This window comes from Oreochromis aureus, linkage group 19 (assembly GCF_013358895.1).
Source record: "Oreochromis aureus strain Israel breed Guangdong linkage group 19, ZZ_aureus, whole genome shotgun sequence".
NCBI classification, from domain to species: Eukaryota; Metazoa; Chordata; class Actinopteri; order Cichliformes; family Cichlidae; genus Oreochromis; species Oreochromis aureus.
Genome location: NC_052960.1, coordinates 18,259,946 through 18,282,756, shown reverse-complemented (window position 1 = coordinate 18,282,756; position 22,811 = coordinate 18,259,946). Strand labels below are relative to the sequence as shown.

The window sequence follows — 22,811 nt, the reverse complement described above, 5'->3', positions numbered from 1 at the left end:
ACAGCCTCCAAACGTGGTGTTTACTTAGGGCCTGTGATAACAAACATCACGTTAACCGTAGCAGCACATCATGACGCGCTTCCGTCTGCTGCTTGCTAAATTACCCTGATTGTCATCTTCTCAGGTTTCCTCCTCTGCTCAGAAAAGATAACATCCCTCACTCTATCTGTACTCGAACATCCCCGCTTTCACTATCTCGCCTTTTTCTAAATCCAGTTATCTCTCTGCTCTCATGATGATGATGACCGTTGTCATATCTTTTCAATCTTAACAGAACTGCTTGTTGTTTCCTCTTTTCTTTTTTTGTCAGAATTTAATGATTTCTATTTTTTGCTATGAATCCACAAGTCAGAATTTAGCATACAGTTACATATTTATGCCATATTTGTCAGTAAGACAGAATAGTTTGTCATCATCCTTGTTCTCTTTGGTTCTTAACTCGTAAAGAGGAGGAAAAGGTGTCAAATTGTAACATTGTTTCCAATTGGTGCTGGTGTTACATATAAAGGTGCTCTTCTGGTAAAATGTTTAAAAGCTTTTATTCAGATGAGTGTGATGAAATTCTAAAACCGTGCTTTTAAATGTTAAAATAGAGCTGTTTTCAAACCCACAAGCATTCTTCTTAAGCATTTAGCCCACAACACATAACATCCCCTCTTTTCATCAGGATTGCAAACACCTGAACGTAAAGCCAAGAAACTCTTAGTAATGCCAAGTATGATCACTAGATTGCTCTAGAAAATGTAGAGAAGGAATTTAAAAAGTGTATAAAATTTACCACACCTGCACCTGGCCACATTACAACTACTACATAGAGCTGCCTCCATTTGAAATATATAAAAAGCGTGTCTGCACACTGGTAATTACCACCCTCATTGTCATTTTTGATCATTACTAGGACTTCAGATATGAGGTTTTTTAAATTTCTGTTATTTGTATTGTTAAAGTATTTGACCAAAGGGTAATTTACCTTTCTGATTTCTAATTTAGTGTTCACGTGCAATACAAGATGTAGTAAAATGGTGTTAACTAATGTCATACATGCATTCTGATAAGTCATACCAGCAGTGGTTGCAAACATCACATTTCTAAACATCCTCAAATAGTCAGTGGTGCCATGTGTTTTTGTCCTTGGCATTTTCATCTTAATAAGTATCAATTAAGGTGAATATTCACTACAATAACTCCTTCAAAAATTCTTCATTCCTCTAAAGAATCTCCAAGAACATCCCGACCACAAAGGACGTGGAGCCTCTGCTGGAGATCGATGGAGACATCCGCAGCTTTGAAGTGTTCCTCTCCTCCAGGACGCCTGTTCTTACTGCCAGAGATGTGGAGATGTTTCTGCCCTGCACTGTCAACTTGGACCCCAAATTGCGGGAGATCATAGCAGGTCTGTACACACACGGTATATTTTACAGATGGTAGAAAAAAAAACCCTGCCATAAATAGCATAGTGTTAGTAGATATTTGAGTTGCAATATCCTGTCAGAACAACTTCAGTGCTCTTTGGCAGTCTCCTGTGCTCTCCTGCAGGGATTAACATTCTTTCAAAAGATATTCCCTCATTTGGTATTTTGATGCTAATGCTGGAGAGTGCAGTCTACCACATCAAAATCTGTTTTATTTTGTTGCAATCTGGGGAAAGGAAAGGGAGCATGAAGGGCATGAACTCTGTTGTTGCCTCTGAAGCTTTAAGCTGCATCTCATGGACATCTTCAGCAAACGGACAAGCTCAGTTGGCACGTGTATGATTTAGCTGTTATGAAGGGACAAAAAAACCCAAACTGAATGGTATACAATAGCATGGAGACACTGAAAACTGTCCTCTATGCAATGTGTCCGATGCAGTGCCAGCTCATTTGGCAGTGGCATTACTCATAGCATTGTAGCAGGGTTTGCTCTAAAATCGCCCACTGCAGGGGCTCTCAGTAACCCACAGCATGCGTCTCGTTTCCAAACAATCAAATGTGGACTAGCGCTGTACGATCAGGACAATGCCTTCGCTCCCTGTTTCCAATCTGGCCGTAGTGCAGCACCAAATTTCACACTTTGTAGTTGACGTAATAGTGCATCACTGTTAATCTGTAAGCCAGAGCGGAGTTGTACTTTCGCTACCGTGCGTCAGCGTCCATTCGGCCCTTACAGGAGTGTGGATGACGCCTGGTGTGAAGCTGCTGCATCATAGCGTTATGAGACCACAGAAAACACACACTCGCACACACAGAAAGTCTGTTCCACTGAGACAACTTTGAGTCATGGAGGGCGCAGCTGACAAAGTACTACAACCAGAGGCCCCGGTCTGCAAGTACAGTACTCTGTTCCTAAAAAGGTGCGTGTAGTGTATGCATCCATGCATATGTGTTTGTGTTTGTACGTGCTCAAAACTGTGGGCGTTTGCGCCTCCACTCTTATCCACAGCGAAACGGAAGGTGACCAACGCTCCTACCCAGTCATCGAACTCCCTGCACTCCCCTCCCTGACCAGTTGGTACTTGGTGCCCAGTGTCCTGTGGCCAGCCAGTGGGCAGTGCTGTCAGTGATACCCGCCCATGAGCCTGACTCACATCATAAGGCCCCCATTGTGTTCACAGGCTGGATTGGGTCTCACTCAGCGTGTCATTCAGCAGCCACTTGTATAACCAGGAGACATTCTGGTGCCTGCTTCTGTTTCTGGTTCTTACTTTCTTGCCAGCCGCACAGAGCTACTCTGTTCTGTCTTCGAGCTTATTTAACTTTAATTTGGGAGCTTTAACCAAAGCTCCCTACTTACCTCCTCCTCGACTTCTCTCAAAGTCAGAATGGTTCGTGTGAAAGCGGTTGTAGCAAAGCACTTACGGGATGATGTCTATGAGTTCACATGGTCCGCTTTGTTTGTTTACATGGGCGAATTTATTTGTCGGGGACAGCAAAGAGCTGCATGTGCCAGAAAACGTCACGTGGCTGGCATATAATTTGGAAAACAGAGAATATCAACACGCCTGCTGTTTGTGAGCAAACAGAGTAATAGGAATCAGTGTGAGAGTGGAATTCACAGTTGAAGGTCTCTGTAATCGTAACATCTGCGCTAATTTTCTTTCCAGTCTGTAGTTGTTTGACTCTCTTCTTACTGGGATAAGGAGAACATGTTCATGAACAATGTTCTTGTTGTATTCCCTGCAGTGCTTTGAGAGTCAAAGAATTTTGCCGGCATGTACGTCAGCTGTTTGATATGTAGTTTTTTTTCCTCTGAATTCACAACTGTCCAAACTCTCCAGAGATTATGAAATAAAGCTAAATTATTGATGTGTGGGTGGATCTGAAGGGTCTTTATAGTCATCGCCAAGACATGATAATCAGCGTCACAGATAAACACTTCCCCTCTCTCTCACTCTCTCCATTGTACGTTCTTCCCTGCCTCTGCCCTCTCTTAGATGTGCGTGCGGCCAGGGAGCAGATGCACATCGGAGGAGTGACCTATCCCACACTGCCCCTCCAAGAGGCAGCGGCCCGTCCGCAGTCAGTTTACACCCAACACTCTGCCGCCTGCTCCCCAGCAGGCTCCTACACCGGATCCCTGCCTCCTCAGCCACACAGTGCCTACTTCAGTGGAATGACTGGCCCTCAGCACCCTTTCTACAACCGGGTGAGGAAACATGACTTACATCCTCTGCCTACTACTCACTCTTAAAGGTGTCCATATGGCCAAGTGACAATGCTAACAACCCAAAAATGGCACACAATAGGCGCTTTCAGGCCAAACGGGTCTAAGGACTACCCACTGGGGAGGTCCCATGTGAGAACATACCACTGGGGAATTAGGAAAAATGTAGGCGGAAAGGAAATACAGCAAGGACACAGTTGAAAGCAATGTGATGCTCTTTTAGGTAGTGTTACAAATAGCTGTTTTCTTTAAACAGAAGCTTCTTTCAGCTGCTTGCTGCTGATGGTAGCCTCCAAATCTCATTGGTGACCATTGATAGTCTCCAATAAATCATACTGATTCAGATCTACTTTGGTTGTTGTGATTGTCATTTTCACTGAGTGTGGACTCACACAGCCAATATCAGAGTCCTTCAACCTCTGCTAATATTTACTCATTGTTTTTTTTGAGAACTGTGATTGGCTCCTCTGGTCAGAAAGCGCCTATTGAAATAAAGATGGATTTCAAAGAGTTACTGGATTTAGCTGCCCAGTCCTTTACACCTTATCAGTTGATCTACATTGCAGATTTGGACAGTGCCGCATGACCATGATATTTCCCCCCCTCAGCATCCTTTCCTGTTATATGTACACATGCTCATGCTCCTTTATATGATTTTATGATTTTTATTTTATTTTGTCTTCCTGCCTGCCTCTCCACAATCCTTCCTTCTCCCCTCGTAGCCTTATTTCCCCCATCACGTGTATCACCTGCCACGGCATTTCTCCCACCATGTCCCCTCATCCTCGCGTCCTTCCATTAAACCACCCGGTCAACCCCAGGACACCAATGGACTTGTAAGTAAAGAAGTTGGGCTAAATGCATTTCACACATGCTTTCATCTCACTGTAGCACATACACCATGAAGAAGTGTTAATAGTGTGTTGGATGTTGTTTGACTGGATCGATTGAAAGTTTAAACACTTTTTAATCTTCTGGTTCACTTTGTTATTAAGTTTATGTCATCTGAGCAGTGCTTCCTGGCAGCTAGAAAAGTCTTATTCGATTAGACATACACAGAATTAAGTTAATAGATTAAAGCAATTAAACTTGTAAAGTTTCAGGCTCAGGACAGCGTGGAGTTTTAGCACTCAATGTTTAATGTGCTGTGAAGTCCACTGTGCATGAATGAACCGCAAAGTCTGACCTTCTTTCCTTTTTTAATACTTCCTTTTCTCTCGCACACCTCATTTGTCCTGTTAGTGATTCTATATGCTTTAGTTTTAAATTTCTTCATTTCCTCTCAATGATTTTATAACTCCCTGTTTTCACTATCACTGTTCTCAGCCACAGTCCAGGTCCTGACCTTAGCGGGGGTATTTCTCTGTTTGTAAAGCCTCACCCTTGCAAATTAAGAAGTTTAAGGTCCTCCCAGTAGGCTGCATGCTTATAACCCCAACCCTCGTTAACACGTCTCCCTGTACAATCCTTGTCTCCATTCTGCACTCCATATCAGGACGTTATTGCAGAGGATGCCAGCGAAGCCTTCCACACGAGCCCCATTGACCCCACAATGGTAACCTGACTAACATTAGCGGACGTATAATACGCACATAAAAACACAACACTAATGCAAAAAAACAACAAAAAAATTAGTCTTTCATTATCTGCCTGCAGGCCTGATGCTTAAATCTCACATGCTGCACGAATAAAATGCATGCCTCGTTGTGCGGCAGGCTACTTATTTTGTTGCAGTGGTTTACAAACGCCAGGAGAACTAAAATAAGCTGTCACGCCTGCTGCGTGCTGCAGACTGCTTAAATACTCATAGTAAGCTGCATCCGGTGTGATTATTACCCCCCACTAAGGAGTGTGCAAGCAATAACACATGTAATTATAACACGCTGAATGAAGTTAATTCTGATTCTGGCACGCTGTAGTCTCTACTTCTCTTATAAATGGATATTTCACACTGTGAAGTCTTGGTGAAAAGTGTGTGGGATCAAAAATGGTCTGTCTTAAAACGAAAGCCAAAAACACACACTGCCCATTGCTCATTTTGTGCCCATCATAAGTGATGGGCAGTGTGCATTACTGAAAAACAAAAAGCAACAGCGGGTTGGATTTTTTTTTTCCTTCTTCTTCTTGTAAATGGACGTAGAGGTCCTGTGAACTTACATCAAGGATGCTTGGAGTTGCACTGAAAAGAAGTGAGCCTCTGCATCCAGATATTCACACATTTGAAGAGAAATCAGCCAGTATTAGAACAATTTGATGATAACGCTACTCGGGAGATTTCTGCTTCACAAAGCCACTTATCAGGCTGCTGCCAGCAAGCATTTAGAGGAGCTGTATGAAAGATTTAAATATAGATTACTGAGTAATGTTCATTCCATCTATCGCTTATCTGTCTGTATTTTGTGTCTTTAATTTAAAAAAAATCCTTTATACCTTCATCAGTCTCTTATATTTTAATACCAGTTTTTGTTCCTCGTATCTCCCTTGTGCTCTTTCCCCCTTAGTATAAATTTTCACATTTTCCTTCCCTTTTTTGGTTCATACTTAATCTCTTTGTGTCGTGCTCATGTGTCCCTGCATTTCTACAAATCTGCAAATGTGTATGTGTACATTTGCGTGTAATTCCTAGTGTGGGGATATATAAGCAGCCCTATCCCAGTGTAATTGCCTAGCTGATGTAAGTGCGAGTATGGATTCCTCTGGCTGCTGGGATTATCATCAGAGCAACTGTTGGGGCTGGCAACACACGCACAGACAGACACACACATATATACTGACAATGAGCCCAGCGCTGGTAGAGCTTATCTCCTTACCAAGACGCTTCCTCCCTCACAGAGCTCTGTTTCCTCTTCCCCATCCTTCTGCCCAGCCCTGAGCTCAGCCCAGCTGTAATTACAGTCTTATCACACACACACTGGGAGGGTTCACACAAACACACACACACATGGACACACCCGCAGACATTCATGCTTTCACTCACGCTCTTAGAAGACACGCTCGGTGTCTGAATCAAGGAGCCTTATTCAAGGCCTTCAGTGAATCGAAACTTCTGCTTTTTCTTTGCAGAGTGAGAAACGTCTCATTCTCTTGATGGATCTTTCTTTCTGTCTCTATGTCCTCCGCAGTCCGCTCTGTCTGCAAAGATTATGGCTGTAAAAGCCAGCTGACTCCAGCGAAAACAAAATCTCTTTCTCTGACAATTCTGCTTCCTAAAGCTTCCTCTTTTCCAGGCCGACAACACTGGCTGGCTAGCTGTCTCCCCTCCTACTGTTTGACAGATAAATGTCTGCGCTGTTGTCGTGGTGATGAGTTTAACATGTGTCCTACAGTCTCTCTGCTTGTCTGTCTAAATTTCTGCCTCCCCGCCTTCTTTTTTCACAGGTACACTCCTGGTTTCACACTGTTATAAATGTCTGTGTGTATTTTTGTCTGACATCTTGTCCGTCTGCTTCTTCTTTTTTTGTCTCCTAATCAAGCATTTAAAGTCGCTGCCTTACAAATTCAAGCAGGTACACCTTTGGTTTCGTGGCTACTTCCATCTCCATCATCCACCTATCTCTACTTCATCCCTAACACTTGCACCGGCGTACGTTGCATGCTGTAGAAACACGGACTTGTTGCTTTAAAGTCAGTGCAAAACACAACTTAACTAGTATAGTTATTAGAGTCACTAACATAGTTTCATTCTAGAGTGTGGATATGAACAGTAGTTAAACTCCCTTAGTGCCAGTCTTCATCCTAGCCATTACTGAAAGTTGGCACCTATTATTGTGTACTGTGTTGTAAGAGCTGCTTAGGTTTTTTGTCTAACAACCACTCACAGTCCGGCTAAGCTCTGCTCTTCTGTCCCTCGAAACCAGAAACAAAGCCGGGGGGCTTAGACTGAAGCCTTGTCTTAATAGTGCTAATAGCCGAGTGGAGCGGGAGGAGGGAAGGATGGAGGGGTGGAGGGGTGAGAGAAAGACAGTGATGGAAAAGAGAGTGATAGGAGGTCAGTGCAGGAGGCTGAGCAGGGAGGAATGTGAAAGGAAGGAAGGAAGGAAGGGAGGGAGAGAAGAGGGAGAAGGAAGGAAGAAAGGAGAACTTTGCTTGTCTCAAAGACGAGCAGAGCCAGAGGGAGAGGGGTGAGTGAGAAAAGGGACGGGAGGAGGGGGGGGTTGGTTGGTTGAAGCAGGGTGGATGAGGTTTGTTTGGTCTCCGTGCCAGCGGGTGGCATTTTGGCTGTCTGTGAGGCCTTCACAGACAGCCAGTTGCATCAACAGGCAACTGGTGTTAGTCACATCGAGCTACGTAGCTGCTCATCAGCGGAGGCCGCTTCGGTGTTGGTCGGCTCACAGACTCACAGACTCCATCCCTTAAGTGTTGAGCACACACATTATGCGCTTATATATACACAGAGAAAAAGAATAAGGGCAGGTAACAGCGTATTTGGATAGGTTGGCATTTATGTTTACTTTTACACTTACACTGTGTGACTGATAGAAAGAATTACAGTGTGAGATCGTGGTTTTGCACCTCTGTGTGCCTCGCAGCTAACAGCCCTGCACGTCTGTTTCTCAGGAATTGTTGCTCAGTTTGCCCTAATCAGTGTGTTAGGAGTGATGAGTTGCTCTAACAGAATGTGTGTGTGTGTTTGCTCTGGTGACTTTAACTCCATGAAAGCTGTCTTAATATGTTCCAATTATATGTTTATGTGTGTTATTATGTAGGGCTCTCCCGCAGTCTTGCTCAGCTCTTTGAACACAGACGCAGTGTGCGAGCGTCTCAGGCAGCTAGAAGGAATCGACCCCTCCATGCTGCCTCAGTACACCTCCACCATTAAGAAGGTACGCGTTTAAACTAAAAGAAGTTTATGTGAACACCTCATTCTTTCTTGTTGTCATCTTTGTGTGGCATTCTTTCAATGGTCACATTTATTGAAACATATAAATGCAGTGTTTTCCTTCATGAAGTTCTTGCTACTCTGTGGGCTTTTCTAGGCAATTGCATTGAATCTGTGAGCAAACCAGTCCTTTTCTTTATCCGTTGCAGGCCAATATAAATGGTCGGGTGCTCACGCATTGCAACCTAGATGAGCTGAAGAAAGAGATGGAGATGAACTTTGGTGACTGGCAGCTCTTCAGAGGAATGGTGAGACTAGATTGCTTCATTTAGGTGCCTTTACTGCAATAATATTGTGTAACTTGACATCTTGCTAAATATTGTGTGCACGTTCTCCCCATTCTTGTGCGGGTTTTCTCTAGAAGCTCTGGTTTCTCATGCTCCAGAAAAGATCCTAGGTCAATCTTGCCTTTCTGGGTCTGTGATACTGTAGAAAAAATAGGCTCTAAATCTCACGATTTTCCTTTCCTGGATAAATAAATGTTTTTAAAAAGAAAAGTCAAACTCTTGTTAACAGAAGTGGTCATATGTAGGCTGTCAGGGAAAGCATTAGTCTGCCACAAACAATATCAACTGCCCCTCTGTGACTCTGACGTATACCCAACCATGCCAGGGCCCCGCTGGTGATATTTGTTTCAGTTGTGGTTTGTGCCAGAATCCAGACAATATCTCATAATGAGACATCTCGTGTTGTGCTGCGATATTGGGATGGAGATTTTATAATCCGTATTACGAGAAAGGCGCTAGTCAGCCAGCCAGAGGTCTAGTCGGCTGAGCCGCGGCTCAAATCACTAACACATGTAGCCGGCTCCACTTCGTCAAATGTCAGTCTGTGCTCTTAATGCCAAGGCAAGAGCCCCAGATTGGTCGTGTTTTACCGGAGATCCTATGCAGGGCTTGGGTAGAAGCAGCTGGAGAGTGCAGTGGCCTTGCAGCTCCATGTAAAAACCAGTGTTGTGTTGCCAGGATGCAGCCAGCACAGCCATCTGGTTCAAGATGGCTGACTGATATCTGGATGAAGGGAGGGTATTGTCAGGGAGGGGGGGACAGCTGAGTAGATCTACTTGAGGAACAGCTCCCAATTCTGTTCTCACAAGCTTTTGTTGTTGTTGTCGCTGCCGTCTGATGTACTTGTTACATTTAAACACCCCAAAAACCAACATGCTAAGTGACTTGTTGATCACATATATTGTCCTGTATTGTTTAAGGTCATAGAACAGCGCCATGCTGAAAGCCAGGCAGCACTTCAGGATGAGTCCCGAGCTGCTAGCGAGCAGGGCAGCAGCGTGCACCTCAGGGAGCCCAGCAGACGCTCAGGGGGAGCCCAGCGCGAAACAGCCGCCTTCAGCCTCAACCTCAGCTTTGAGGAACTCAGCGGCGTGGGTCTGGAGGAGCCTGTGAGACGCAGCAACAACTCACACTGGCCGGTTAGTCTTCCTGTCACAAGCTTGTTATAGAAATATCACAACTGCGGTGTTATCAGCCAGTGTGTGCGTGGGCACATTATTTTAACACGTGCAGATGTGCAACCGTATTGAAGTTGCTACTTTTAAGCGTAACTGTTAGCGTTTTACACTTGGAAATAGTCGGACTTCAAACTGTTGAATGGCCACTTCACCAAGCCAGAGTGTTGATGGCCTCAGCAGTTTCACATAAATGTGGTTTAACCAAAAAAGAAGAAGAGCAGAGCGGAGGAAGCTGACGATGGTCTTGAAATTTGCAGAATTAAAAATACTTAGACACTGCTGCAAACCAAAAGGTGTCAAAGGGGCCCCTATTTGGTATTTTCACCTTTCTGTATTTCCAGTGTGCAAAATGTCTGAGACACATGCAAACGGTCACACGTAGAGTGAACACACATAGACTCTGCTGCTGTTTCAGATGACCTCATATCAAAAATCCAGTTGCCACACGCGGTCTTTGCTGGAAACATTCAGTTCTCAGATTTAGAATATTTCAAATGTAATGATTAGTTTCAGTTTCAAGTTTCAAAGTTTTCTAGTCATATGCACATTAGAAAAACCCGTTTCCCTGTACAGTGAAACTCTTTCTTTGCTGTACACGACAGATGCCAAACAGTATGTAAGAAATACAGTAGAAATATAAGATATGCAAAAAATAAACTCTACAAATAAAATCAATCTGAGCTACAAAAGCTCATGTACATATTTATGCAGTTTAGAATGCTGCTGTATGTGTCTGATTGCACTGAGTTTCACACAGAATAAATGCTGTTGCACTCTTGTTTTATGCACTCTTAAGTCAATAGCCCAGAACCATAAGGGAATCTGTGCTCAACACATGACAGACTCGGATAAATGTTGCACCCCAACCCAACTTTTTTCCTCATTTTTTCAGGTGGCGAATCACCGCACTTCAAGCATGTCTAGCCTGAATTCCCAGGAATCCTCTAATGACATCTGCAAGCTGACAGACAAGCAGCAGGCTGAGTATCATGATGCCTACAGGGAGTACATCGCTCAGATGGCCCAGCTGGAGATGTCCGGCAGTGGGGGAGAGAGGCCTGTTCAGCCCCACCCTGGACAATTCCTTCAGGCTGCCAGCTCAGAGGACAAAGGGGTGGGTGGACAGTCACAAGTACACTCTCGTGTTTTTGTCACCGCATCGCTGATGGCAGAAATAGCTCGTTCAAATAAGTTCCTACTGTCATGACTGGAGGAAAGTACCGTGTAGTTAACTTGTGATTTTGAAATGTTGTATTTCGCTGTACTGAGAAATGGCAGGACATGAAGTCTGAGCTGAGAAAATGGAGACCACTGCTTCTTGCATTTCATCATTATTGGCTTATATTCTTTGTTTGTCTTGGCACTAGAGGCAGAGATAGGAATCCTTTTGTCAGTGGTCTCTCAGAGGTCAGCAGCAGAGGATTCAGTATATTTTTATGTTCTCCTCATTGAAACTTCTTCCCTCTTCTCAGGCCAAGGAAGGATCTGATCAAGACAGCCGCAAGTCTTTCACCAAGAGAAGCTCCAAGACTTCTGATGCCACAGACTTTGCCTCAGGGACCGATGCGTTAGACCCCATCAGCGAGGAGGATGAAAAACTGGATCACAGCTCGTCCTCCAGGACTCCAGGCTCCAGGAAGAAAGGAGCTGGGTCATATTACCACAAGCTGCCCAATGATGAAGACTCGGGCCCAGAAGACTCTGACAACACCACACCTCTCCTCCATAAAGAGGCAAAATTTGGTGCTCTGTCTTCCCACAGCTCCAAGCCAACTGGGCTGCTTGCCAAGCCTGGCTTCCTCACCGAAATCCTCATCGATAAGAAGGACTCGTCCGATTCGGGGATGCGCTCCAGTGAAAGCTCCTCAGACCCTTCCCTGGAAGAGACTGAAGGAGACACTGGCAGACAGAGAGAAGCACTGAAGCCCAGTCTGATTGAACTGGAGCTGGAGGGCTTGGTGAAGAAGAGAGGCCCCCTACCCAGCAGCCTGAGCGGCCTGCAGGATGCCACGGTGGCCCGCATGTCCATCTGCTCCGAAGCTCCATCTGAGGCCAGCCTTATGGCCAGCAGCCCAGATGAGGGGTGGCCATCCAGCGGGGTCAGCAACCTCAACCACAGCGCCAGCAACACCACCCTTAATAACAACACAAGCAGCCCCAGCGACACCAACACTAACACCAACAACAGCCGTCAGCAGCAGGCTACCATCACAGGCACAGAGTCCGCCTGCTCCAACATCATCTCCCCAGATGTCATCATCATCCCCGGCAGCAGCACTGCCAACACCACGGCAGCCACCATCCACCACAACCAGAATCTGCGCACCATCAGCCTTGGCGACGAGAGGGAGAGCGTCCTCTAAGAAGCCACGTGTTTGTTACGCTAAGAAGGGTCACGCGAGTGTGGTTCTTGATGTTTGTATCGTGTTGCGATGAACTAGCGTAGATGAGTGTTGTGTTGTTAAGGACAAAGTCAAGGAAGAGTTTTAAGGTTTAAAAAAAGCAGCCACCTTGATTTTTGAAAAGGATAAATCTGACAGTTGATGGTTAAATACCAAAAAATGTTTGTACGGTCAAATATAGATTGTTTGTCCCGTGTGTTTATGCCGTTAGTTTGGAATTGCTGTGTGTAGCGACGGTAATGTTACAACGAAAAATACAACAAAATAAGTGTTGCTTATAGAACGGTAGCCATGACTGTGAAGAGAAAAAAAGTCTAGTGTTTCTGAGGCATTCGGCCTTCAAAGCATGTTGCGAGGTTGCTAGAATATTTCAGGTAGAACAAAGTGTAGACAGTGGTGCTGTTTTCTGTGTGATAGAAATGCATGAACTAGACTCCAAAGCGTCATATGCAAGTGTGTTTTGTGAATCAATAAACATCCTCAGTATGTGGACTCTTGAAATCAGTCTGACGGGTTTTCGTTTGTTTTTCTTCAAGTTAAATCAGCTGCTTGTGCAGTAGATTATTGTAACTCGCTGGTAAATAAGCCAGAATACGCACATTAAGTCACATTTTTAATAGCTTTCATATTTTACCTAATGATGTGGTAAGGGAAGGCAAGGAGAGGTCTCCAGTGGTAGGATTCGTATTGACCGATAGATGGCGCACTCTTCATACAAACGTGTTGCTGCCTGGTTGTACAGACACTGCCTGTCAGGTTTGAGGACTAACTTCAACACAGTAACTCTTAAAGTGTCCTTTAGGGAGCCGTTTTTATTTCTGGTACTTCTACATTTAACTGTAAATGAGTCTTAACTTGAATACATGCTTTATTTATAAATAGATTTTTCCTGGTTTGTATAAGAGTGACTGTTTCCACACTTGGAGATTTTTAAGTGTCCCTTGGGGTTATTAAAAAAATAATAATCACCTAATGGGAGGCCAAGGATTATTTGGCGGGTCAGTGGTATGGAAACATTTGAGAACCTGCTACACGGTGAGGGTTGACGTGACTGACAGTTCTCACTGCGGGGTCCATCATGTCACCAGCACGCATTAGCCGCTCCCTGTCCCCCTTTTTTTTTTTTTATACCTCAGTCCGCTTTTGATGCCTGCTTTAAAGAACAGTGGACTGCCAAATAACCATGGGTGGCGTTTTAAGGTTTCAGCGTGGCCTTTTGATTTTGAACTCCCGCCATCGTTTGACTTGGTTTATAGTTTAATTTCACAGGAATCAAGCTGATAAAGTCCAAACTGCGGACACCGGTGGGGTTTGATTAGTCAAAATCTGATCTGAATACAGATGCCTCTGGCAAGTTTTGATCTGACTCGTACTTCTGTTTTGCATTAGGGGGAAAGGGCAGTTAACAGCTCTACTTACGGAATCCAACCCATCACAGACCTATAGTTTCACCTCTTTCCCACAATTGTCTACCATTTTAAAAAACAATAGATGCTCGGCTTTTGGGTCCCACAACCTAAACCAGTTAATCCCTTTTACTTTCAGTGGCATGTGAGAAAGTAAGAGTGCAGTCAGTGCGTCCTCAGTAAGCTTTTACGCAACCGTGCCTCCAGGTCGTGTTTGCCTTGGAGAAGTGTTGACGCTGTGTTTTAAGACTATTATAGGTCACATACTGCAGGTCTGATAAGGACACTCTGTACGATTTGTTTTTCAAGCATCTCAGATGTTTTCTGTACATCCAACCCAAAGCCAACACAGATAATCTCAGCTTGTTCTGTATCTGACAAGATCATTTTACGCACTGGTTTAATATCTCCTGAACAAACAAAAACCCACCACATTTAAGCCCAACCCGAAGTGGTTCTTCCCCCAAATGAAACATATCCAAATGGCGTTTTTGATTTATTTTGTATAAAAAAGGTACAATTTACATTACTTTTATAAAAAGTTTCAGCATAATTAAGTACAACATTACACTTTTGCAGAAGTTTCAAATTCCTGCAACTATACAAGATAAACTCCCGATGAGAGTTCACAAGGTTTCATTCTTTTCATTTTAACTTTTTTTTTTTTTAAACAACGTCCAGTCCTTCATGTGCCAACAATTCTGACAAGACTAAACTTTTTACAGTAACTAACCAAGCTGTCTATTTACGTTCCCACCTCCGCAAAAAAAGCGAAGACTTCAACAAGGAGGAGAAGGACAGGAGGGGGGGGTGAAGAGGGAGGAGGAGGGATGGGGTGAAGTCGGTAGTGGTGGTGGGGTGGGGGATAATCCTTGTGACAATCTCGTTTTTCCTCCCGCTGTCGGGAATGTAACGCGCCTTCCATTTCCAGAAAGGACCCACAAATAATAATAATAAAAAAGTCTTAAGTTAAATAATAATGAAGTGTCCAAACAGAAAACACATCACATAAAGATTGTCCCATAATAAGCAAAAGTCTCTTGATTTCAGCGTCAGAAGAGGAGGGAAAAAAAACAAGAAAAAAATCCAGGCCTGGAGGACAGAGGTTGGAGGTGAGGGAAGGGAGAGAGAGGGGGGTGGGGGGGGAGAGAAGTCCTGCTCCCCAGGTCCTGTGTGTGTTTTTACGTCTTGACCAAACACCTGCAAAAGATTGAGAAAGAGAGGCGTGTTTAGAAAATGCAAACAGGGCAGAGATCCGGACAGACTGGCGCCAGGGAGGAAGCCGCAGTTTTTAACATTTAACCAAACACTCCCAATACTAAGCAAACCCTGCGCTCCAGATGTACACACACAGAAAGAGAGAGGGGGAAAGGAGAGGGCGCACGCACACACAGGCAGACACACACACACACACACACACACACTTCTCGCACAACTTCAGCCTACAATCTGGGGAAGAATCAGCGTAATTGCCGCTCAGCTGGCGCCTACCCACTTCTTGTACCAATTATGTGCAGACATCGTAGTAGCAGTAATCCAAACAGCCATTATTTTCCTGTTGCAGATGCTCTTCATTATAGACACAAGAGGGTATAATACAACCCTGACGATTGCTACTTATATACAGTAAACCAAGCAGCCTGGAGCGAATACCTTGCCACTAAACTCCAGCGCGAAATATCAGTCTGCTATGTCTTTCCACACAGCAGATGAGACACGAAACGGTTCGATCAATCTGTGACACACTAAAGTCTCGAAGAAACCAGTGATGTGATCTTTAATTTTGTTTCAGATGCGCTTTGTAACTAATAATAATAATAATAATAATGATAATAATAATAAAAATGTACCCAAGTCGTGCTTGCCATAACAGACGCCCCAGTGTTGCATCGCATTCTCATACAAAAACATTAGTGGGACCATTACAGCAACGTGAGACGACATTCGCGGTGGAACAAATGGATGGGTAAATGGTAATTCAAGCCCATTCTGCTCCAGCAGACTGGGAGACAGGCTGTAGCGGAGCCTAAAAGCCCTGGACAGAATGCAGCAGCAGACATGAGGACAGCCTACTTACCGCTTTAACGATGCAGAGTCCGGCTGTCATCTGTCATCAGCTCTGATGGCAACTCCGGGGACTGAAAACAAACAAACAAACCGACCAAATGTTAATTCTTTACGCAGTATCCGAATGATGTGTCTGGCGTTTGCAACAGTGTTATGTAGGTCAAATCTCTTCCTCATCTGATTCTGAACAAAAGGAGGAAAAAAAAAAATATATAACATGCCATTTCCCCCCCTCCTCCTTTCCAACAAGCCATTTTGTGAGTTACGCATAGGCTACAAAGGCGCACTGCTTATGCGCGCACATGAAAAAAAGAAAAAAAAAAATCCACCAAATCTTTCTCTCACAACACTCTGGACTGTCGCTTTTCAATTAGGATACGCGCTCAGCTACAGTGTAATTACCTGTAATGACAAGATGCTGATATCTGTGTTGAGGGTGGTCAAAGGAGTCCTGGACGGAGTCTGCCCCGGCCGGGAAGGGTGATGCAGGCTGGTTAGTGCGACACTGGAGTCCAGCGCAATCTGCAGGTCCAGGATGTAGTCGATGACATGCTGCAGGATTTCCATCTTGCTGACGTTCTTGTTCTGGGGGATGCTGGGCACCAGCTCCTTCAGCTTGGAGTAGCAGTCGTTCATGTTGTACAGCAGGCTGAGCGGGTCATCCACCGGGGTCTTGCTCCGAGAGATTCCCAAGGAGTGCTCTGATAAATTCACGCTGTTTTTCCGGAAGGATCGCACGGGGCTTATTGCTTTCATTTTTGTAAGTGTTGAGCGAGAGGGTTTGCTTGTGTCGGATGTCTTGCTTCTATTAAGTCCTGTGATTTGCCAGACGATCTGCGATCAGACTGGATTACCTAGCTGTCAGTGTGGTTTATATAGCCAGTAGGCTGGGCATGCGGCACGGGCGGGCCAAACGCGCTGATTGGGAGCTGCTAACATGTCACTCAAATTCCTTTATACCCTCTATTGGCGCTTCTCATTCAAACCCCACCCCCTTTCCACCAGGTTACCAGTGGCAACGCATGTTGGAGGCGGAACCCAGAGGGCGCTTCAGCAGCTCCGGTGGGCAATTTGGAAAATTAAGCCCTTACCTGTTTCTGATCAAGAAAATTAATGATTCGCATGGATGTCAGTTGACAACGGCAAGGCTCGAGCACCTTTGCCTGCACGTTTTAAATTTGACCCTATAGATTTGCGATGGGCGTCGAGCTTCAGTGGGTTTAGAAAGGTGTATTTAAAATTCAACATAAACATAAATAAAGGAGATCTTTGCAAGAGTTTATCAGCTAATCCTATTCACGGAACACCATCAAAGTCCTCATCAGCCAGCACTTATTTTTCCTTCCTGCATCAGCGCATTCAGCTGTGGGTTTGAAGGTGTGGAGCAGTGATGATAGGGACCGTGTCAGGCGCGCCTGATGATTCTTAATTCACACCAGCCCGGACCGGTGTGAAGGCAGGTTCCTGCATGAAGGCGAACAATAAACTAAAAAGTGGAGAACTGAAACAGCTACCACCAGAAAGAAAAAAATGTTCAGACCAGTCAAAGTTTTTTTTTTCTTTCTTTCCTTTAATTGTTTTGTTTGTTTTTACGCATGAGGAAACGTATCCATGTCCACCCAATATTATGGATGTTTGTTTTGTTTTGGTGGCAGAAATATACAGTTTAATTAACTAACGCACTTAATAACTGATTAAAATGTATTCACTGTATTCACTGACGCCAAGAGTCTGTAAAATATTTCACAATAAAGTGCATGTGTGTGCGTTAGACATGATGCGCGACAGTTGCAATCAGAGGGAAAATTATCAGTCGATTTACTTCAGCGACTTTTCCCCACAGTTCTATTAAACTGTAGTAATCCAAGGCCTCGTGTTTAGACCACTTTCACGTTGGAGATGTGTCTTTAGTAAAGACCCAGTGCACTTCGGCACAGCAGAGTGCAAATGTAGCTTTTACATCCACACACGTGAAGAGGCGATTAACTACAATTGACACTTTAATGTTTTCTGAATGAGTCATTTGTTAGCAGGAATTACACGCTTCATTCTTCGGCTGGAGGTGATGGGGGCTGCTTGATACTGCACTAAGTAATTGCCCCCAGGGGCAGCTGAATGTGATGTGCGCGATTTTGGCACTGTGGATCAAATTTGCTCCAGATGACGCGTTTCAGTGTACTTTTAAAAAGACGACGAAGCGGTCAGCCTTCGTATTTTCAGTTTATTGAAATATAGGCCTAGTAATTTGGCAAGGCAATTTGGTTGAAAGGAATAATCAAAGAAAACCCCAAAAGTCAAAAGAATCCACTTTCTACAGCTTAATGGACCACAAGAGAAGCATTTCAGGGGTGGATCCTGATGAAAAAGCCCAAGAAGGCTGTTCACCCATGGCAAAGAAAGACGCTCTAGTCTATAATAGTCGAAGCTATGCAAAGGGTTTGAGTCCTGAAATGCTTATAAAAAATATATATACATATATATAAATATATATATCAGAGAAATGTTTTCCGGGATCACAAAATCCGGTGAAACACCATCTGTGCCATTGTTTTGCGCGCGGTTCAGTTCACGGACAGCTTCTCCTTCAGCTGTCTGACGAGCCTGATTTTTTTTTATTCATTTCTAATATAATCTGGAACTCCTGCAGTCTGCGTCCACATCTGGTGCAATAGGATTTTTCCATTTTCTCCCCTTCATCCTTTCGCTCCCACAGCTGTGTACATTTCGCTCTGCGCCTCTGACTGATGCCTGACAGACAGGTGATGAATTGGCGCAAGAGCACGTCGGTACAAAGCCGAGCGAATCACCGGCAGCAGGAGCAGCAGCAGCCGCAGCCTCACCCTGCCTTCCCTCTTCCCTGTTTCTCCTTTCTCTCCTCTCTCTCTCTCCCTCTCTCTCCGTCTTTGGAGCAGACTCTCTGGCGCCGGCGCCGTGACGTCACCCCATTCACAGCAGCCCTCGAGCCAGCCCTCCCGGCGCCGCCGAGGCGGTTTCCATAGAGACGGGGTTTCGGGGATGTCAGTCAGAGGTGTTTCTCAGCTGATCGAGCCGGGGCCCGAATCAGGGAAGCGTTAACACCGGGGACGGGTTTGGGTCTCCGGAGGAGTCTGCTTTGGTGGTGCTTCGAGGGGCCAGCGGATTATCTCATTACAAATCTTAAAGAAGAAGAACAAGAAGAAACCACTAAAGGAATGTGACCAAAGCCTCTGTAGTATGTAGAAGAAAGTCTCGTAACTCCGCAGCCATGCTGAAACACATCTGGGCCCTTATTTGGGCGGTTATTTTAAAGCATTATCTAAAATAGCCCATTTTTAACTTTCTGTAACCAAATGGATGAATCACCAATCAAATCTGATTTTAAAAACTCATAAATAATATCTGTCTTTGTCCCCGAAATAAAGCAAAGTTCTATTGGAGATTCTTCGAGTGCCGTGTCCGCTCCTATAATGCCTCTAGTGTGACTAAGTAGCCTACATTTACTCGCTAATAGAGGATAAGCTTACAGGTCCGTATTTATTTGATGCTACTTCTGCTGCTTCTCCTCCACTACATCCCAACCCGCAGGGAAATACTGTAGACATACTTTTACTCCATTAGGCTATATTTATCTGACATCTATAGTCACTAGTTTAAGGATTAAGATTTTCCACAGGAACATTAAAGCCAAAGATAGATTAAAACCCAAGTGAATATAAAATAGCTTGATTAATCTTCATCTTATAACAGATGAATCACTCATAATGATCCACGGATGCCGCTAAATAAGAACACTTGCATATTTTATGGAGTATGAATATGCTTCTTACTTTCCTAAGACTTCATGCATGCTGTGACCTTAGTGACTATTTCAGTGCATGATTGGAGATTTTAATTTCTTTTTTTCTTTTTTCTTTTTTAATTTTATTTCTGAGTGTCTTTATGAAATGAATTCTTTTTGTATTTTCATTTGCACCAAACTTTATATTGTTAATGGTAACAAACGGTCAGCATCTTCTTTCTGTTTTCTGTGATAAGGTGTGGGTGTGTGGGAAGAAACTAAATTCAGGCCTATGTTTGGATTGATTGATTTTTAATTGCAAAACCTAACCAGTCTTTTTTCTTTTACTTTAAGGTATTCTGTTTCTTTTCTACTATGAAGCTCATACTTATTTCCATATGTGGCTGTATGTCTTGTTCTCAACCACAGTGTCAGAGTTCATGCATCACCTTGCGAAGTGCAGGGCAAGAACCTGCACAGAAGTTTGTGAGCGCACAGTCAGACTTTTAGAAACATGCCTCTCGGGCTCAAGCAGTACTGCAAAACTTTTCTCAAATTTCTCTAAAATAACACAGTGTTGTAACTCAGAGAGATTATCCAATCTGAGCGAACAGAATAGTAAAAAAAATAATGAAAAAATAAATAAATAAATAAATAAATCCTCAATAACCAACTTTCTTTCAAATATCAAGAGGAGGATCACAAAATAATGTTCAGCACCCAAAGCGGAGATTCGGCCGGGCTGAAGTGCGCTCTACAGCCCGGCGTCACGCAGACTGTGCTTCGGTGAACTTGTTGATCCTGCTCCCCTCTCCCTACCTAACTCTCAGGGTAAAAAGATGAAGCTGGCTCTAAACGATGTGCCAATCGTCTCCTGGTGCCAATACTTTAATCACGGGAAACGCAAAGAAATGAACTTTTTGTTCGACCTTGCTGCATGCAGTGAATCACAGTGGAGGCTAGAGTATCCTCCCCGTGCGCCTAAAAGTTAACCAGAACGGCGACTGTTCTTTAGTTCTCGTGATAACAGCAGAAATAATAATAATAACAGTAATAATAATACTAATACTAATAACAATAATTTAAAACAACAAAATAGGAGAAAATGTTATAATATCCCTCCACGGCTGATATTATCGACCCAAGCCGTGTGATGGAGAGGGTTAAAAGCGCAGAGAAAACGCCGATGATTAAAAGGCTTTTTTTTCTTTTTCAAACTCGTAATTTCTCAAATGTGGGTTTGATCGTACAAACCGCGCGCTCTCTTTTTTCTTTCCTAACACTGAATTCCTCCTTTTGCAATTCCGAGTCCTCCGACGTGACAACAGCCGAGTACACCGCAAGTAACACTTTGCTCTCCACCGTCCCTCAGTACCGAGCGCTCTCCCCTTCGACACTCTTCTTCGTTGGGCTGCCACGCGCCTGTCGCGTGGAGGAGTGTACACATCAAACAGTGGTGCAGTGACTCTTTAAGCAGCGTCTATTCTGCAGGGCGGGGTTTGCTAAAATAGGCCCACACCCCCAAACGCTGATGTGACGCGGTGGGGTGAAGCGTGATCAGCCCCCGAGTCACCTCTAGCAGGGTAAAGGCTTTCTTTTGCATTTATTGCAGCTGAGCTGCAGACTCCACCCGGGATCAGGCTCATCGTCAAGTAATCTGCACATTAGCTTTTGAGTAAACCTGTTAATCAATAATAAGACAACAGCAGCTTACAAAAACCACCATTGTGATTTTTTGTTGATATTTTTGCTCAAGAGCAGATTTACTCATTATCAAAAGAGCTGTTGAATCATTTTCTTTCAAATTCACTGGACTCATTGTTTTAGCTCAGTGCAGTAGATTAACTAAAAGGTTATGTGAGACACACTAAGTAGTCAGCCCACATTTGTGACTTGATTATATGAAATACTAATATGTTTGATATTTTTTTAAGATCAGAGAGACTGTTGCATTGATTTAACTGGCAGCTGACTAAAATCCTCCAGCCTGTTGCTTTCCTTGTCTTCCAGTCCACCTCCTGCCCATCTTTTAGTCTGTCCTGTGGTCCAGATGGGACTCTCTCTGCTCTCTGAGCAACGGCCATGCCTGGCTTTACTGTAACGTGAGAGGCTGTGGCCGCATCACATGCAAGCGGGAGGCACTGGGAGAGATGGTGGCCAGATTGGTCTGGGAGACAAAGGCACCATGGCTGTCCAAGTGCCTTCCAGGCTGGTGGTGGAGTGGCCACTCCAAGCCTCCCTGGAGGTCGGCCTTCCTCTTCTGCTTCTCCCCAACACACAGCTGGCTGGAGGAGAAGAAGTGGAGGATGGAGATGGACAGTTGAGCTGCAGCAATATGATGTGCATTGTGCTACCACCTACATCTATAGTTTAAACCGTTCAAGCAACTAGTCGTGTAAAGTTAGAACTCCACTTATTTTCTGCTGAACCGCTTGGCTCCTTTGGACAGAGAAACAACCACCAACCAGTTGGCAGTGTGAAAAAGTTGGCTGCAGTTTAACTTTTAGGCAATATTGCCCGTTGGCATACAATCACACGCTAACATTGCTGTGTCGCCCACCTATCACTGCGGTACAGCTGTCACTGCAGCTAGCAGTCTGCACCCCCGTAATCAGATATCTGCATATCTCCACTTTCACACAGGGAGTATGACAGTGTGGGTTCTAGTAGAATATTGTTAAAAGATGATTGTGGAAATGAGATTTTTTTTTAATGCAGCTGGGAGAAGAGAGGTGAGCTGGTGTGTGAGTGGAAATTAGGAGTTGGGATTGCTTATCTGTCACACCTACACGCATGTAACAAAAATGTTTTTTTAAGTCAGCGTCAACGTGTGGCGTTAATGACCACTAGTCAGTTACTGTTAGGATGTGACAGGTGCGGGAACAGTGTAATATCATTGTGTTCGTCATTTTTAAACTGATGAAGTTTGGGGCTGTTTCAATCCCAGGGTTCAGTTTGTCAGGTTCCTCTATTCCAAGGGGAATTGAGAATGTATATGAGACCTGAAACTAGGTTCTGATACCACCTAGCCCTCAGACTTCTTGGATTCTGTGGTAATGCCGTTGTGCGTGCTTGTCTCGAAGATGATATGTGTCAAAAAAGCCATTTTGGTTAAATAAGCTTTAGCCTTGCATGAATGGTCCCCTATTTTCATCCACGACACCAAATTTCAGTAAAGTTATCACTGCCGTTT

At 44.2% G+C, this 22,811-nt stretch overlaps 2 protein-coding genes across 4 annotated transcripts in view; one reads left to right on the top strand and one right to left on the bottom strand.

The window, feature by feature from the left end:
* kidins220a (kinase D-interacting substrate 220a) overlaps positions 1-12,895 on the top strand; it is a 45,794-nt gene extending 32,899 nt beyond the window's left edge. For all 3 annotated transcript variants that reach the window (XM_031758245.2, XM_039603732.1, XM_039603733.1), the window contains exons 24-31: positions 1,215-1,393; positions 3,413-3,624; positions 4,365-4,478; positions 8,349-8,465; positions 8,671-8,769; positions 9,729-9,947; positions 10,879-11,100; positions 11,459-12,895. In XM_031758245.2, coding sequence (XP_031614105.1) covers positions 1,215-1,393; positions 3,413-3,624; positions 4,365-4,478; positions 8,349-8,465; positions 8,671-8,769; positions 9,729-9,947; positions 10,879-11,100; positions 11,459-12,349 — 2,053 coding nt within the window. In that variant the 3' untranslated portion in view covers positions 12,350-12,895. The remainder of the gene's footprint in view (positions 1-1,214; positions 1,394-3,412; positions 3,625-4,364; positions 4,479-8,348; positions 8,466-8,670; positions 8,770-9,728; positions 9,948-10,878; positions 11,101-11,458) is intronic.
* A 1,382-nt stretch (positions 12,896-14,277) lies between these two features.
* On the bottom strand, positions 14,278-16,727 carry id2a (inhibitor of DNA binding 2a). Its single transcript, XM_031758362.2, has 3 exons — positions 16,264-16,727; positions 15,872-15,932; positions 14,278-14,994 (listed from the first exon to the last, which is right to left on the bottom strand). Exons 1-2 carry the CDS (start codon positions 16,615-16,617, stop codon positions 15,876-15,878), a joined length of 411 nt encoding a protein of 136 aa, XP_031614222.1. The 5' UTR covers positions 16,618-16,727; the 3' UTR covers positions 14,278-14,994; positions 15,872-15,875.
* Positions 16,728-22,811: the final 6,084 nt, after the last annotated feature.

What these genes read in the sequence shown, in the direction of transcription:
- id2a (XM_031758362.2), bottom strand. Translation starts at nt 16,617, where the DNA reads ATGAAAGCAATAAGCCCCGTGCGATCCTTCCGGAAAAACAGCGTGAAT. An exon ending in TCAGCATCTTGTCATTACAG is followed by an intron (nt 15,933 to 16,263) that starts GTAATTACACTG and finishes GTTTGTTTTCAG; the next exon opens with TCCCCGGAGTTGCCATCAGA.